This window comes from Daphnia carinata, chromosome 1 (genome assembly GCF_022539665.2).
Source record: "Daphnia carinata strain CSIRO-1 chromosome 1, CSIRO_AGI_Dcar_HiC_V3, whole genome shotgun sequence".
Lineage (NCBI taxonomy): Eukaryota > Metazoa > Arthropoda > Branchiopoda > Diplostraca > Daphniidae > Daphnia > Daphnia carinata.
In genome coordinates, this window is record NC_081331.1 from 3,648,474 (window position 1) to 3,664,235 (window position 15,762).

The following is a 15,762-nucleotide window of genomic DNA, read 5'->3' on the forward strand; positions in this document are numbered from 1 at the left end:
GAACATCTTAAGGGAAAAAAAAATGCAAAGTACTACATGTCTAGTACGCACGCAGTCACAAGTGGTCTTAATAATACGAGCGGTGAGTGTCTAACTGAAGATTCTGCTGCCAAGAGTTCCAAGATGGCGAGAAAATGAATGTCTTGTCAGTGTCAAAAAAATCAGCTCGGCCAACAGGAAAGTGGGAGGGACAGATGGACGATATATATATTTGATTTCCTAAAATGTTTCACCCTTTTTCCGGCGTGGCTTATAGGGGGAATTTGGCCTTGCCGGACGCACATTCGCAGATTTCCTAAAAGCAACACATTTTTTGGCGACTTAACAAATGTTTTTTAGCGTATCCGGTTACGAATGCCAATAGTAAAAAGATTTCATTGCAAATTTTAACACGAGTGGTAGTAGCCTTAAACAGTAAAAGTTAGCGAAAGAAACGAATCGAATTGAAGGTGGACCAACAGGAAAACGTACTGAAGTCTATTAGGCAAGGAATCATAAAGGCACTTTCATGTGTTTGATAAAGATCGACAATCTTCGAAGGTGCAGCGCTTATCGACATTTTCTTTTCTTTTTTTTTTTTTTTTTTTTTTTTTTATCTTTCTCGTTTTTTAGAAGCCAAATCATTTGTTCGCCTATAAGTCATAGAGCGTTCCAAAAAAACTAAAAGGGAAAACCATTTATGCAATTGGTTATTACATAGACTGCGGTGTATAATGGCGCAGATTTGCTGCGTAGCGTTTGACTTCGTACAGCATGTCAATTTTTTATTTCTCTCTCTCTCTCTCTCTCTCTCTCTCGTTTTTCATAATAAATTTATTCCTCTCTCTACGACCATTCCCCTTTCCACAAAAGAAAAAGTTGTTGAACACGTCTCATCCTTTTTTTTTTGTTCGTGCATCTTCAATTTTTTTTTTTTTTTCTGGGCAGGTATCGCCTGTTCGTGCGCAAAGAGAAAGACAGCACAAACCCGAACAGATCTTGGATTACGTTTGGGGGCCCATCAGAGTGGCATCGTTTGCGTTTACCCTTCGCCGCGTGAGAATCTACGGAAAAGGAGGTGGATACCATGCCGACATAAGCAACTAGCAGCAACGTTGATTTCATCAAGCCGCTAGAAAAAGTCTCGGTTTTCTACCACACTGCCAGATCTTTCATCATGGATCACAATGCGGGTAAGTCACCTTTTATTTAAAAGAATTGGATTATATCCTGTCGCCGGATTTGTTTTTGTCGCAATGCTTTTTTTTTTTCTTTTCTAAAAAGGAATATGAGAGGAAAAAGTCAGTCGCGAGTTTCTTTTTTTTTTTTTTTTTTTTGCTGTACATAATTTTTGTTTTGATTGATTGATGCGCGTCTGTTGCGCGTCGTGATTCGTTGGTGCGGCCGTGATGCCGCCGCCGGTGACGTCCTACCCCCATAGACCGACTAGTTGCCTGTTGTTTTGTATGACTTTCACACATGCGGTGAACCATCGTTACAGTCCCTTAGCTACCCACTCATCACGCGATAGACGGCAATTGTTGCCTTCTTTGAACAATTCTTTCGAAATGGCTTTATACACACGATGCTCTATGGTTTCACCGACTCGTCTGCTTTGATCTATAGGTTGTTCATCATCACAAGACCCCTTTCATTATCATATTTATACACAACACCCCCAAGAAGACCGAGAACAATGAAGAGAAACCCCCTGTATGTATCCCTCAAGGTTAAAACAAAAACTTGTTGCATGTGGAAGACAATGACGTGTAGTTTGACGGCACTCGCACGTTGAACCTTTTCCTAGTCTCACATGTGGTTGTCACATGGTAGTGTGTTATGCTTTAAGAGCGCACACGCGATATGATTAGACATTGCAATCGCTCGACAAGGGTGAGAGCAGACAATCGTGTGGAAATTTCAACTGTTTGATTAAGCGTCCAGTCGATGCGCTCGTCGTTTCTTTGCACAGTTGCAGTTTGTTTTCCTTCCCATATCCAAGAACAAGCAAAAGGTACTGACGGCTTCATTTGTAGGTGTTTGACGTGGCAACCTCATAGGGTTTTTGTGCTTTCATAAGACTGCCCTGGATAACTTTAAACAAATCACATTGCATACGATCTTTCTTGCGAACATCTCTTCGCCAAGTCTCTCCTTTTCTTTTGCAAATTGTTGCGCATGCGTCTAGTATTTATTTTGTTTTCGCATAGAATAACAAAATTTGTGTTTTGTATGTGCCATAAGCTCAACGGGTCGCGACCGACTGTATGGAAAGCTGAGGGCGATGACTGATGAATGGGCCCTCCTCTTTTCGTCTCGCTTCCATCGTGTACATGTGCGTGTGTTTTGTCTGCCATGATCTCATCTAACGGCATCACGAGCGTCTTCCTGTGTGTCTACAACCAGTAGGTTAGATGTGCTCTTTCGTTTGCTACCGACACAAAGACACAATCCTCTTTTTTCTTTTTTTCTTTTCTCGCAATTTTTTTGTCAGTTTCCAGTGGCATTCAGGGCGGGATAGAAAAGAAGCCCAACGTGCAAGCACCTGGGCTAATCACGTCGAGAATGTCAAGTGGCCGATAGAAAATAAGCTGTCGCTCACACACACAGAAGCAAACACAAAAAGTTGGCGTGACAATCACTCGCTCAAAAGAAAAAAAAAAGCCTTTTTTTTTTTTCTTTCAGCCACGCTGTTGCTACCCTTTAACAGTTTTTTTTTTTTTTCCCCTTTTATTTTACCTGCCAAATTGAAATACTGTTGCTGTAGCAACGAAGGCACCTGTCAATGGCACTGTCCTCCGCTAGCGCGGTCGCATAATGACAAAACCGTGTCTCTTTTTTTCTTGTTTCGTAGTTGTCTCCTTCATACCACCGGTTTCCGTCCGAGAGTGTATGCTAAATAATCGTGTTCTTTCTTTTGTTTGCTCGTTGTCGTCCTCTGCCGCCTTAGAACGTTAGCGAAAAAAGAATAAAAAAGATAGCCAGATATAAACACATTGCTACCAACCATTAGTTTGTTGTTATATTGTACAACAACTCGGATCGTATACTTGTTTTTGCCATAATGGAATTATTTATTTTCCTTTTTTTTTTTTTTTACAAACCAAAGAAGAAGAATTGAAATGAAATAGTCGGCTTCCTTTTTATTCTTTCAAACTGTCACTTGAAGAAACGGCTGTCTCTTTCTATGGTGAATCTCTTTTTTCAAAAGTGTAACGATGGCCGATGCGCGTATTACATGTCTAATGTAATTGCTCCGCATAAAAGCAGTGCCGCTAAAATTAAAAAAAAAAATACGTCAAATCAGCCAAATGGAACTATTCGGCATTGCATTTCACTTGTATGATTCTGGACTAAAGAATCATTCGATACTGTACCCCGCCGACCATTTCCCACATTTATTAAGCCGCTATCAACAAAAACTTTTTTGTTATTGTCATCTTCATCTGATGATGATGGCACTTTTTTATTTTTTTCAAAACTATCGCAAGGTGAACAAAACAGCAACAAAAGTACAATAGGGGGGCGGTAATAGACATACAGCAAAGAGAAAGAAAACCATGTTTTGTTGTTTTTCGGCATTTGTTTTATTTTTTTTTTTTTCGGTGGGGTCGTTGTGTACCCTCCCATTCCATGCTAAGAAGCATGATATGAAAACAAAAAGAGATTTTTTTTTTTTTTTTTGTTGTTGTTGCTCTTGATCGAGACTTGATTGCCGACGACGGATGACATCAGACAGACGAGAAGACACTTGATTCTATGACGGACGCATAAATGATAAGAAAAATATACACTAGAAAAAAGCAAACGAAAGAAACCCCTCGGAAAGATAGTTGTCTTCAGGGGTGGGGGAGGATGAAAATGAGAAGAGACAGAAAAAAAAAGATGATTATAAAGAAAAAAAAGCCATCATCATGACGTCTCCTCCTACCTGACGGTTCTTTTTTTTTTTCGACCTACTTTTCTTTCGTATTCTGACCGAAAGAGAGGGGAGAAGGCAGATGGCGCGATGCGTTGACTCAAGAGATTTTGTGTTTGACGGATCCCTAATTTTCATTTTTCGCTTGTTTATTTTCTTTTTTTTTCTCTCTCTCTATCCATCAGAGAGATTCTCCGAAATTGATGCAGAAGGTGTATACACCTCTACATGTCGCCACAGGGGGGAGGGGGGGGGGAGCGCTGAAAAGACATCGTCCCACCCGTAAACACAAACGCAGATTGCGACGAAAACAGAAAATTGGGAGCAGGAAACAGTCGGTAGTTGTCTGTTTAAATGAAATCCAAAACGAAAAATGATTGAAATAAGAATAGAGGCAAAGCAAAGCTCGGTCAAAATGTGCGTGTAACGCGAAAGCGAAAGACACATGAGGTCGTCGTCGATGAAGGTGATGGACGACGTGAGCCGTCACTCGCAGAAGACGTCATTGTTGCTTAACAATTTCATTCTCTGCTTCTCCAGAGGGGGAGGGGGGGGGAGGGGAGTTAATCAAAACACGTCTCAGTAGACACACACACACACACACACACACACACAAAAAGCGGTTGAAAAAGTAGGAAGCCGGTCGTAATAAATATTACCTGTCTCTCCAGCTTGATGGAACTTGAATATGATGCAATAAAAACGAAAAACAAAAACAAAAAAAAATAAATAAAAATAAAAATTTGAGTATGTATATCAGAGTCTACTTGAGATGTAGAAGAAAATTGCGTGTCGCCGTTGGATGAAGCGCGCTCGTAAATCGGACAGCGGGATCCTGGAAAAATGGAACAACATCGCCATCGGCTCCTACCTGTTTACCTTGCGATGGCGCAGTGCGCGTGTATTTTAAGTCGTTTGCATAGTGTAGGCTTCCTCAATGAGCCGCATGAACGGGGAAGCGAAAAAACTGCGGGAGTCAATTGCGTCTCGTGCATACACATGTGCGTTAGTTAAGTGGATCCTCTTGCTGCGCTCGGCCACATTCCCTTCAATTTAAGGCGAGCGTGCGAGAGAGCGGCTCTTCTTCGTCCCTCCTTTTTTAATTCCTCCAAACTTGCGGCTGTTTGGTTGGTCAGTCATCTTTATCCACCTGTCCGCTTTTCTTTAAATTTTTTCTTAAAAGAAAAAAGAAAAAAAAAGGAGACCTCCTTGCATTTTGTTTTGTTTCATTTTATTTTAAATAGAAACTATAACTATGGTAACCCCCCTCCGGATGATAATAATGAGGAGTCTATATATTTGAGAATTTATGTTTATATCTATATATATACAGTGCACGTGGCGGAGAAGGAAAAAGAACTTTATGAATAACGACATCAACCGTCAGAAGGAAATATAGCGAGGTCGGGGTGTGTGTAGAGAAAGAAAAAGGATCTCGCCGCTCAGGTCCGCATCGCGATGCGAACACACCGAAGAATGCAACAAGAACGGCGGCAACAACAACATCGCCTTGGCTCTCTCTTCAAGAAAAAAAAAAAAAAAAAAAAAATCTTTTTCTCATTAAAAATTTGGTGGTAGAGAGAAGGAGGGAGTTTTCGAGTCCGGTCCGAAAAGAAAAAAAAAAGAACCTGTTCTCTTTTTCATTTCTTTTTTTTTTTTTTTTCTCTCCGTTGGCAACGCTCGGTTATTCTGTCGAGTGAGCGGGCAGCAACAGCAGCGCTCATTTATTATAGTTTATGTTCAGTCGAGTCGTGAAAATGCAAGAACAAGAAGAAGGAGGGAAAGACAACACGCGCAAGACACCGATGAAGAGGGGGAAAAAAAAAAAAGAAAGAAAACTTGCATGTTTCTTTTTTGTTTGTTAAATTTTTCAAATCGAGAACTTTGGGGGGGCGATGGCTACAGGAGTTTATACAAGACGAAGAACGCGGTCGCAATTGAGTTGTTCCAGCCACACAGATTTTAATAGGGCCCGCTGATACCCGCTCCCTAACGAAAACAAAAATTTGCATGACGATTGAGATGCAACTACTTGCTTCTCACATTTTGATTATTGTTTTTTTTGGTTTTGTTTTTTTTATAGTGGGATTGGAAGGGTGCCGCAAAGACGGGATGGTCTAAACCAAAATCATAAGTAGAAAGAGATAGATGGGATAAGGATTGAGTCATTGAAGAAGGTCGGGTGTGATTGGAAGGCCACCGCTTGAGCATCCTCAAGGAGAGCGCTTCCCTTTGTGTTATTTTTAATGCGCATTCGGTGTCTGACGGATAATCGGACCCAGGCGACTCTGTTGATTTGGCCCACCGCAGGGACAAGGCACGAATTCTGAATAATCAAAAATTGATATGTAACGAGTTCGTGAAAATATAAGAAAGAACACATCCTCAGCTGAGCTGTACGCACATGGCAAGCGATTCGCGCATTTTGACGTAACAACACAACAACCTATTGCTGATTAAAGGGCACGGAGGACTTCAGTTTCAGTTAGTGCGACGGGATAATTTTCTACCTGGCGGTCATCACGTAGTGCGGTCGCTAGCTTTGCATGCAAATCAGGCACCGCTTGTATTATGCGTCCTCGCTCAGTGGGGGAGGCGCATCGACTCTTTTTCTTTTCGAGCTGCTGTTGCGGTACCCGCTGACCTTCTCTTTTCGACGCTCGCTTCTCATGGCTCTTGTAACAGATATAGTATATAAACTGGAGAGCGCAACTGCTTTCTCTCCGACCTTACAATGTCTACACATTATGGTAGAAATGCTGTGTTTTTTGCGAACAAAACACTGCGAATACGATTTCGAAAGATTATTTCTTGCGGGTTAAAAAAAAAAAAAAAAAAAAAAAGGAAAATCACGTCCCGACTTTTGTTATGCTTCTGTATGTGTTGAAGTTGTTTTACTCGACCTTTTTATTTGCTGGTGAATTGGAAGGGGGGGGGGGGGAAAGCATCACCATGACGCAATCAATTTGTGTCGCCACTCCTGCGTACCGAGGTGGATTGAAAGGAATAAAAGAAAGAAAAAAAATAAAACAAGCGGTCAGTGGATAATTTCCCATTTGAAAATTGCTCTCAGTGTAGATGCGGAAAAACTCTTTTTCTTTTTTTTTGTAGGCATTTTTAATCATTGTGTCTGTACATTTTTCTTTGTGAGACACTCATGTTTCGAATGTAACTTCTTTTTCTTTTTTCTCTCACCCCATTTTTAAAAGAAAGCTCTTTCTCACTTTGGCAATGGATTAATGATCTTGTCTGCACCTCTCGACTTCACCCCTCTCTATTACCGCCAACAACTTAACAACTTTTCTTTTCTTTTTTTTTTTTGCTGCTGCTGCTGACTTCTTACTATAACAAAGTCGGCAATCCCCGTCAGCTGGTTGCCTTATTTTGTTCCTTAAAAGCTCATCAACTGCTCTACCCCGGACGGGATTTCTCTCCATGTTTGTTTTGTTTGTTTTTTTTTTGCCCCAAAAAAGTCAAATGAGTTTAATTTTTTTTTTTGAAAGTCTTCTGACGACAAAATGACGCATAATTGTGGAAGGGACTAGTTTGGGATGCGTGTTCCAGCGCGCAGCACGAAGGGGTCGAATAACAAAACATGTCCCTTTAAAAAAAACAAAAAAAAAAACAAAAAAAAAACATTATGGGCTTTTTTCTTCCCTGATTTTGGTCACCGTCGATATGTCGTCTCTCTTTTCTGTCCCCTCTCTCGTTTAAGCTCTTTTTAAACACACACACACACACACACACACACGCACAACTAGCTCTTGATTGTGTAAGTTTGTCCCAGATATGCCAAATGCGGTTGGACACCGTGTGACCTTTTGCTGAACTGGACCCGACGCAGAGTTTGGCATGTTTGGAGAGCTGTAAGGCAAACGAGCTCAATCAAAGCTCAACAACAATAACAAACAGAGAAAATACGAATGGCCACAAAGTGAGGCATGTTTTTCTTGAGGGAGCATTTCAGGTCGCAAGATGTTGGAACAATTTATTTTATTTTCCATTTTTTTTTTTTTTTTCGGAGGGGGGAGCTCATGTCATTTGACTATGCCGCCTTTGAGAGACTTAAAAACTCGGTGGCATATGCAAAGCATACGTAGAGCAACAAAGTGCTATTCACCATGGAGGAATGAAAATCTTTTTTTGTGTGTGTGCGTGTGTGTGTGTATGTTCATCTTTTGGCTTTTGTTCGCTTCAGTTCCAAACAGTGCCACTTATTACAAGACGAGAGCCAGGGAAAGATGAAGGGCCTCATCTGAGGACGGGTGCGCTAGTTGTTCATCTCGAATTTCACGATCCCCAGAAAAAAAAGAAGCTGAAAAAGAAGCTGCTTTCATCTCTGTAATGTTTTGTCTTGAATGTCTGCCTGCCCAAACAAAAGACAAGAACATGTCGACTTTTGTTGGTTGTCTTTGAGAGAGAGGTCTTGTTAGCGCAGCTCATCTTGCATGCGTGATCCACTTCTTGGTGAAATGCACCATTGACCGCATGTACACCAACGACAGATATATGTAGGTAACATATCCATGTGTTTATCCCGTGTCTAGTTTACTCCAACGACCTTGCCTTATTCCCATCAAAAAAGAAAAAGCTTTCGTCTTTGATTCGTTCGTTATTTTGCCTGATTTGTTGCTAGACACACACACAATTTCAGGGCATTCAGTACCGCCACTTGCGCGTTATTTGAAAGAGTTGATTAACACACAAAGACGTAGGTCTAACATTCGTTAATAAAAAAAAAAAAAAAGAAACAAGTTCGGGTCTATACCTGTGCGCTTGTTTGCCTGCCGGTCATCGGGCACTTGAATAAGACGTGCCACAATCCTTATACGTATTTGATGACCATCACCATTACGAGGAGGGTTGAAGAATAATGGAGTCATCACGTCCCGAAAAAAAAAAACCATATAAGAGGAGGCGGTCGATTGCTTTGCACCGTTTTCAAATTGGTGGCTAGTTGTTGTTTTTATTTTTTTAGTTTGCCGACTACAGTCTGCATTAAATGGAGGTTGCGGCGCGCCAAGCTGCGCACCTCCAACAGCCGGCCGTAGAATGAAAATGTTCTAACCGAGGCGCAGATTGTAGAGAGCGGCTGGGCAGCAGCGGCTCCCCATAGGAGCTAATTGCCGTTGTTCTGGGAAATAATGGAGATGGTCTCGGTACACGCGGACACGGCAGTCTCTTGAGGTGATGGACTACTTATTGGATCTGTTACCTGTCTGTGGTGTAATTACGTTCGCATGATGCTTTGTCTTCCCTCATTATCGCACCACCAAGGCAATAACCCGTCGTAACGTTCGTTTTCCATTTCTTTTTTTCTTTTTTTACCTTGTTCTTTATCGTTTTGCATTTTTCATGATCTTTCTCTCTGCACGATCAGAGTCGGAACGTCAAAAAAAAAACGCCATAAAAGGAACTTTTTTTTTTTTTTTTTTTTTATTTATCTCTGGAAACGATGAGGAATGGTCTTTTTGTTCATCTTTTCACGCAATTGTGCGTCTTTTTGCCCTTTTTTTTCTTTTTTTTTTTGGTTTTTAAAAAACTGTTTCACGTCAGATTGAGATAATCTGGTGTATAAAAGGAGCTGCACTATTACAGATGGCGGTGAGACAGAGATGGTGGCGGTGCCTTTCTTTTGTTTGTGTATTCAGCCAATGTATCACACACACACACACACACACACACACGTACACACAAAAAAAAACTGTTTTAATTCCTATATTGGCGTAGATGGCTATTTTGCCTTGGATTTTTTTTTTTTTTTTCTGCAGTTGATCGTGATTTCAGAACAGTGTGTTGTTGTGCGTGCGTCGTGTGTATGGACACGCCGGAGCCGGGATATGTTGGCGGCATATCGGCGCTGTTTGCTTTTCTTTCAGGTTTTTTTTTTTTTTTTTGTCTTTTCAGTTGGGAAAGAAAAAACCTGGATAGGTAGACCCGAGAGAAACAGTTTCTTTTGTTTGCGTGCGCTTATCAAGTGGACAAATCAGAACTGATGTGTGCGCGCGCGACGAGAAAAACTGGTTCAACTCGATCGACTCGTTCTTTTCCCCATCCGCAGCAACACACCCCATTAAGATAGACAAAAATAGTACACACGCAACATTTGTGACTACACACACAAAAAAATGCGAGATGGTTGCGACAGAGCCGAGCAGAAAACCGATAAAGAAGAACTTGATGGCGAGTCATTTAATCCTTGAGAAAAAAAAAAAATACATTTATTGTAAATTGAGTGATTAAAAATAAAAAAAAAGAAGGTTTTCCTTTCCGTTCGTTATATGTCGCAAGACGAAGAAATCCCCATGTCATCGTGGAGCTCGTGACAAAAGCTCGAACTTGCGCTTGCCGAATCCTCGTCGCGGCTATTGTTGTCCCGAGTGCTGATCAGGTTATTTAAAAATGTCCAAATTGTAGCACTTGCTGGACTGGTTTAGAACGTCCTTTCTCTCCTCTTATGGACGGACTGAGATGACGGAACAAAAAAAAAGAGAGAAGGTTCTTGTATATGTACGATATAGAATAAGGATAATACGTGTTTTGCTGCTGTCGCTCGCGTCCTTCACAACAAGTCTCCGACCGGGACCCGACACAGCGAATATGCCCTAAATTTCTATCGAAAAACAAAAAAGAATTGATCCTTTAAAAAACGGTTGCTGGCCAGTTTGTACGGCTTCAACTACTTACGCTTTAATGGCCCTTTTTTTTTTTTTCTCCTTCTCATTTTTCTTTGTATAAAAAAAAGAAAAAAAGAATATGACGGCTAACTATAGCTACTTGCTGCAAGACGTTTTCTGGAGATCGCACCATTTCATTTTTTGATGATAGGTGCCGAGTGTGATGGACAACAGATAGGATGCCACTAGTGAATGTGTTCCTCTTTCAGGTGCTTCCACCATTCTCCCTATACAATTTCGTCTTTTCTCCACCACTCGAAGCGTAGAGACACACCATTGACGTGTGTATGTGCCTAGTAATAGACGGACTAGCGCAAATGTACCAGCAACAAAAGGTGGTAGCTTCTTTTCTTTTGCTTCTGCGTGCCTTCCCCTCGAGCGGAGCCACAAGGCCGAGCAAGGTGAACGTTAACTCGACAAGACATCTCTCTCTATCTCTCTTTTCTTTTTTTTTTTTTTTTTGCCTCGTTTCTCATAAGAAAAAAAGGTTGAGAAGGGAGGAAAAAAAAAATATCAAACAACTTATAGTTCCTTTTTTTTCCCCAACTTTTTCTGATTTCTATGAGCAAAGGCCCATTTTTGGATAAGAAAAACTCACAAAAGATATTCGACGAAGAATAGATACGAGGGGATATGCAGAAAAGAACAAACAAGAGAAAAATATTGAAGACCAGCTTTGCTTTCTTCTTTTTTTTTTTTTTTTTTTTTTGAAGCTGAGGATGTTGAAGTTCAATAGATTAATGTAGTAGTTCAGCTGGAATGATCCCACGTTCTGTTTATTGATCCGAGATCAAGAAAGTGGTAAGAGGAGATTATACAACGTTCATCCCAATCGAAATCCGCTTTGCATCGACAAATACGAAAATCCGAAACAATTGAAAACTTCTTTAGAGATTTGAGTCTCAATATCTTAAAAAAAAACAAAAAACGTTCCTTTAATTTGTCTTTCTTTTGATTACGTATCCTTTGTTTCATCATCATTTCGTCATTTGAAATTCATTATTGGAAGAAAAAAACGAGCCTGCCTCTAGGGGTTGCTCTTCAGGTTTTCTCTTCTTTTGACTTTCAGGGAAACCAAATGATTTATTCTTCAGCTGCTGATTGGGTCTAACACGAGCGCGAGGACCTATATAGTCGTTACGGTACGACTTTAGTTTGGGGAGGTTTTTTTTTCTCAGATATGATTTAGTTTTTTTTTTTTTTTTTTCGTGTTCTCCTTTAAAATATTCCTTTTTTTTTTTTAATTTTATTTTGTTCGGTTGTTTCGGCTTTTCTTCTTGGTACAAGATATCTATTCTTATGTTTCGTTTATTTTATGGCGCACGCGCGGCCCTCTCTCTTTTTCCATTCGCTTACATTAAAAGTGAAACGAGTTGAGAGCGCGCGCGTAGCTCCAACCAGATTGTGTTGTTTAAACCGGAGGTGCGCATAGGCATTGACGTTGTTCCTACAGATTTTTCATGTTAACGATAAGGAACCTCACCGACGATGGAGAGGGATGATGAGGTCGTTCGTTTTTCTGCGAAAAAAAAGCAAGACAACAAAACAGAAACGTGTTTGGCTTAAACAGCGCTCTTTTTCCCGACCGACTGGCCTCGCACCGTGGGCGGGATTCAAATTGCTACACGTAAGAGATGCGGGGCAAATCTCTTGCGTGAAATTTGGCCAACACGACTCTACGCAAATAGCTCTACATAATTTGCTGCGCACAATTTCACATCCACCGCCTTCGTAATGGCCGATCGTCAAAAGCAAACCAAAAAAAAAAAAAAAGGCTCTCCACACACACCAACAGCTCCTAGGTATATCGTTCCATCTTGGACGAACGTTCGTGAAACTAATAGATCTAGGTAGATGCCCCAGCAGTGGATGGCTTGATTCTTTTGGCGGTATATCAGGCGAATATTAAAAATCGGGTCATGGGCTCGTTTTCTTTTTCTTTTTTCGTGGCTGTACGAAATCAGTTATTTCTTTTTTCCGAATCCATTTCGCTTGCGATATGATTTCATAAACAACTGCCTATCCCGTTCTTCTCCGAGTGTTTGAATTCCTACGTATAGGAGGGCATCTTTGCCTATTTTCTACTGGAACAAGAAAAAATCATTTTGGTTTTTTTTTGTTTTTTTTTTTCCTTTTTACCTCTGCTGGATATGATGACGTCTGCCAGATTGTCTTGTCATTACGTGGCATTCCTGTGGTACCTTCTTTCATTGCATACTATTCTAGCTGCTCTTTTTTTGTTCCTCCTTTCTCCGTGCGTGCATATACATCTCCACAGTCGATTGAATATTCTCTTTTTTCATAGTCTTCAATCGATCTCTTGTTCTTTTTTAGCGCTCAAGTCATCGATTCCACCTTTCCAGATGGTCGTTATCATTGGGTGAAATCTTAAAAGGAAAAATTGAAACCTTTGAACAGAAAAAAAAAAACAAAAAAACTTTGTGTTTGAAAAAAAAAAAAATATTTTACGAGTGTTGCAAAGACTTTGAAAAGATTGCTACGTTATTGTTTCATAAAAATGGAATGTCAAATTAGCTAGAATGACTGCAGTACGTCGTTCGTGTCGTAATAACATGCAGTTACAATTTACACAACATCCGGATGGCAGCAAAAAGCTTTGGCTGGCCGTTAGACGGGCACGTTCCAACATTTGATTCTTCTAGCGGGAGTAGGCTATGTGTGTCTGTATACACAGTACACACGTGCTGCTCTTTGCTGACTCGGGCCAAAGAGGAGGAGGCCGATAGAAAGGAGAAGATTTAAAAGAAAAAGGTACAAAAGATGATGACGTTGACTTGGAAAACTAAAAATCACGACTTTCTTCTTTTTGCGCGCCAGTTGATATATGCATAGAAAAAAAAAGGCAAAGTTTTCTGCATTGTCACGTCACAACAGACGTCTATAGTTGCATCATAAGCTAATATAAGAACAGGATCTAGGTAAAAATGTGCGTCAATGTTGTGCACGACTTGGGTAAGATGGACGCAGGTGTTGTTCATACCCATTGAACTTTATTGTTGTCTGATGTTGTTATTATTCATCCGAAAACAATACAGACGTTGGGCATCGTTTTAAATCATCAAAGGCCAATCAAGACGAGTCAATGCTCGCATGGAACGAGGCAGGTTCCTTAATAAGCCTAAATATGGAGATTGAGTCATTTGGAGCGTTTGCCGGAAGGATTTTTTTTTTTTTTTTTTTTTTTTTTCTTAAACGGCAATAATGTTCTCAAACAGGATCGTAATAGATTGGAAGTTCCAGGAAGTTTTCGTATTTACAGATATCCCTTTTTTTTTTTTTTTTTTAGTGGAAAAAGAAAGAGATAGAAAATAGTGCAACAAGTAGACGTGTAGTGCTCGGTCGGAGAGAGAGGTCTCGTGTGAGTGAGTGAATGTGTTTCTGTGGAGGAATGTATCGCCTCTGGCATACACACCAAAGCACGGAGTTGTTCCATCGGTGCAGAAGAGAATTCTGACCTTCCTTTTTTCTTCTTCTTCTTCCACTTCTTCTTCCTCCACTTCTTCGTCTCCTTCTTCTTGGATAGAGAGCAGCTACGAGCAAAGGAAGATGTAGACACAAAAGAGTGGAGCTGATGGAGAGAATGAGCCGAGTGCAGTAAAAAAAAAAAAAAAGAAAAAAAAAAGATGGAATAAGGTGGGTGCTAGGGGGGTGGAGACGGGACTCCCACTGAGCAGTAAAAGAGAGAGAGAGAAAAAAAACACATCGTACTCGACAGTGTGGCGGAGGAGGAAGATGACCGAAGAAATGAAGAGGTTAAAGAAGAAGAAGAAGAAGAAGAAGAAGGAGAAGAAGAAGAAGAAGAAGAAGGAGAAACCCAAACCAAAGTATAATAATATAAAAGAGTAGAGGAGCAGTAAAGGCAAAGAAGGGGGAGGGGAGAGGAGGATTTTTGAAGGAGGAAGAAAAAAAGAGAGTCGCACACAAGTTGAGTTGTAAGTCGAAGGGAAGTCCGGCCTGTCATTGCCCAGCCAGCAGCTCTCGAATTAGAGGCACATGCCCTTCGGGCACACTAGCGCGCTTTTTTTTTTCTTGGGGGCCCCCCTGTTCCATCCTGCGCCACCACCGCCGTTTTCTGTACGTGTGTTCCAGTGCGGGACAAAAGAGAGAGAAAAAAAAAAAAAAAAAAGAATCTACCACCCTCCGCAGTTGTGCCCACCCGCTATCCTCCTCCTCCTCCTCCAATAGAGAGTGGCGGAGGGAGGGTGTAGTGTGTAGGAGAACGTGAGAGAAGTCGGAGCGTGGCCGCGCCAGTCTCTACTCCGCTGTGACACGGTGAACATCGTATCGTTCTCGCGTCGCTCTTTTATTTTTCTGTTGTTGTTGTCGTTCGGTTCCGTTTTCAAATCGCCGACGTACGAACAAACATTTTTACTTTTGTTTTTTTTTTTATTTTTTCGGGACTTGAACGCGATTTTTCGTTTCGTGTTTTGTGTGCGACGATGTGAGTTTTTGTTGGCATTTCAAAAACAAAACTGACAGCAGTGGCCAACGTGATTTCAGACTGTTGTTGATGAGTCTACGTTGTTTACCGTACATGATTGGATTACTTGTGACGGATCAACTTCCCTGATTTAGTTTTTTTTTTTCTTTTCTTTGGTTTTTATTTTCGATGATATCGCGCTTGATTAACGCAACAAAATCTGGTGTAAATTGAAGAGATTGTTCATCCCCCGGCAGTGTTTTTGTGTGGTTCTTTTTCTTTTTGAAATTTTCGTGTGAGTGATTTTGTTGTTGTTGCCACTCCACCAACCGGTCCCGCCGCAAAAATTGCAGGTATTACCTTTTTATTTTTTTTTTTCCTCTATTGGCATGTTGCAGAATTATAAAGGAGGGCAAATCGATGAGCTCCGTTCGAGATTTTCCTTGTTGTTGGGGCATATTGACAACAACGGATTCGAAATCCCCCAATTTTTCTCTTGTCGGACGTGTGTGGATTACCATCGCTCAAGGCGATGGTGATTGAGTTGTTGGCCCGTTGATTGAGACGGCCCCTCCCCTCTCTCCCGCGTTCGTCCCGCAAGCAAAGTCTGCAGGTGTAAGCGAGCTCGGTGATGGTCAGTGCACAGTGGCGCCTACACTGACATTATCTGATTACCATCTTCTCCTTTTGTCGAAATTTGCGTTTCGGCTATGTTCTTGTTGCATTACAGGTTTTTCTTGCGCATA

At 41.0% G+C, this 15,762-nt stretch overlaps 1 protein-coding gene across 1 annotated transcript in view; it reads left to right on the forward strand.

Annotated features, from left to right (window-relative positions):
- The first annotated feature begins 1,141 nt into the window (after window positions 1–1,141).
- Window positions 1,142–15,762, forward strand: part of LOC130692216 (transcriptional activator cubitus interruptus-like) — a 35,284-nt gene continuing 20,663 nt past the window's right edge. The window contains exon 1 of the mRNA XM_057515293.2: window positions 1,142–1,172. Coding sequence (XP_057371276.2) covers window positions 1,157–1,172 — 16 coding nt within the window. The 5' untranslated portion in view covers window positions 1,142–1,156. The remainder of the gene's footprint in view (window positions 1,173–15,762) is intronic.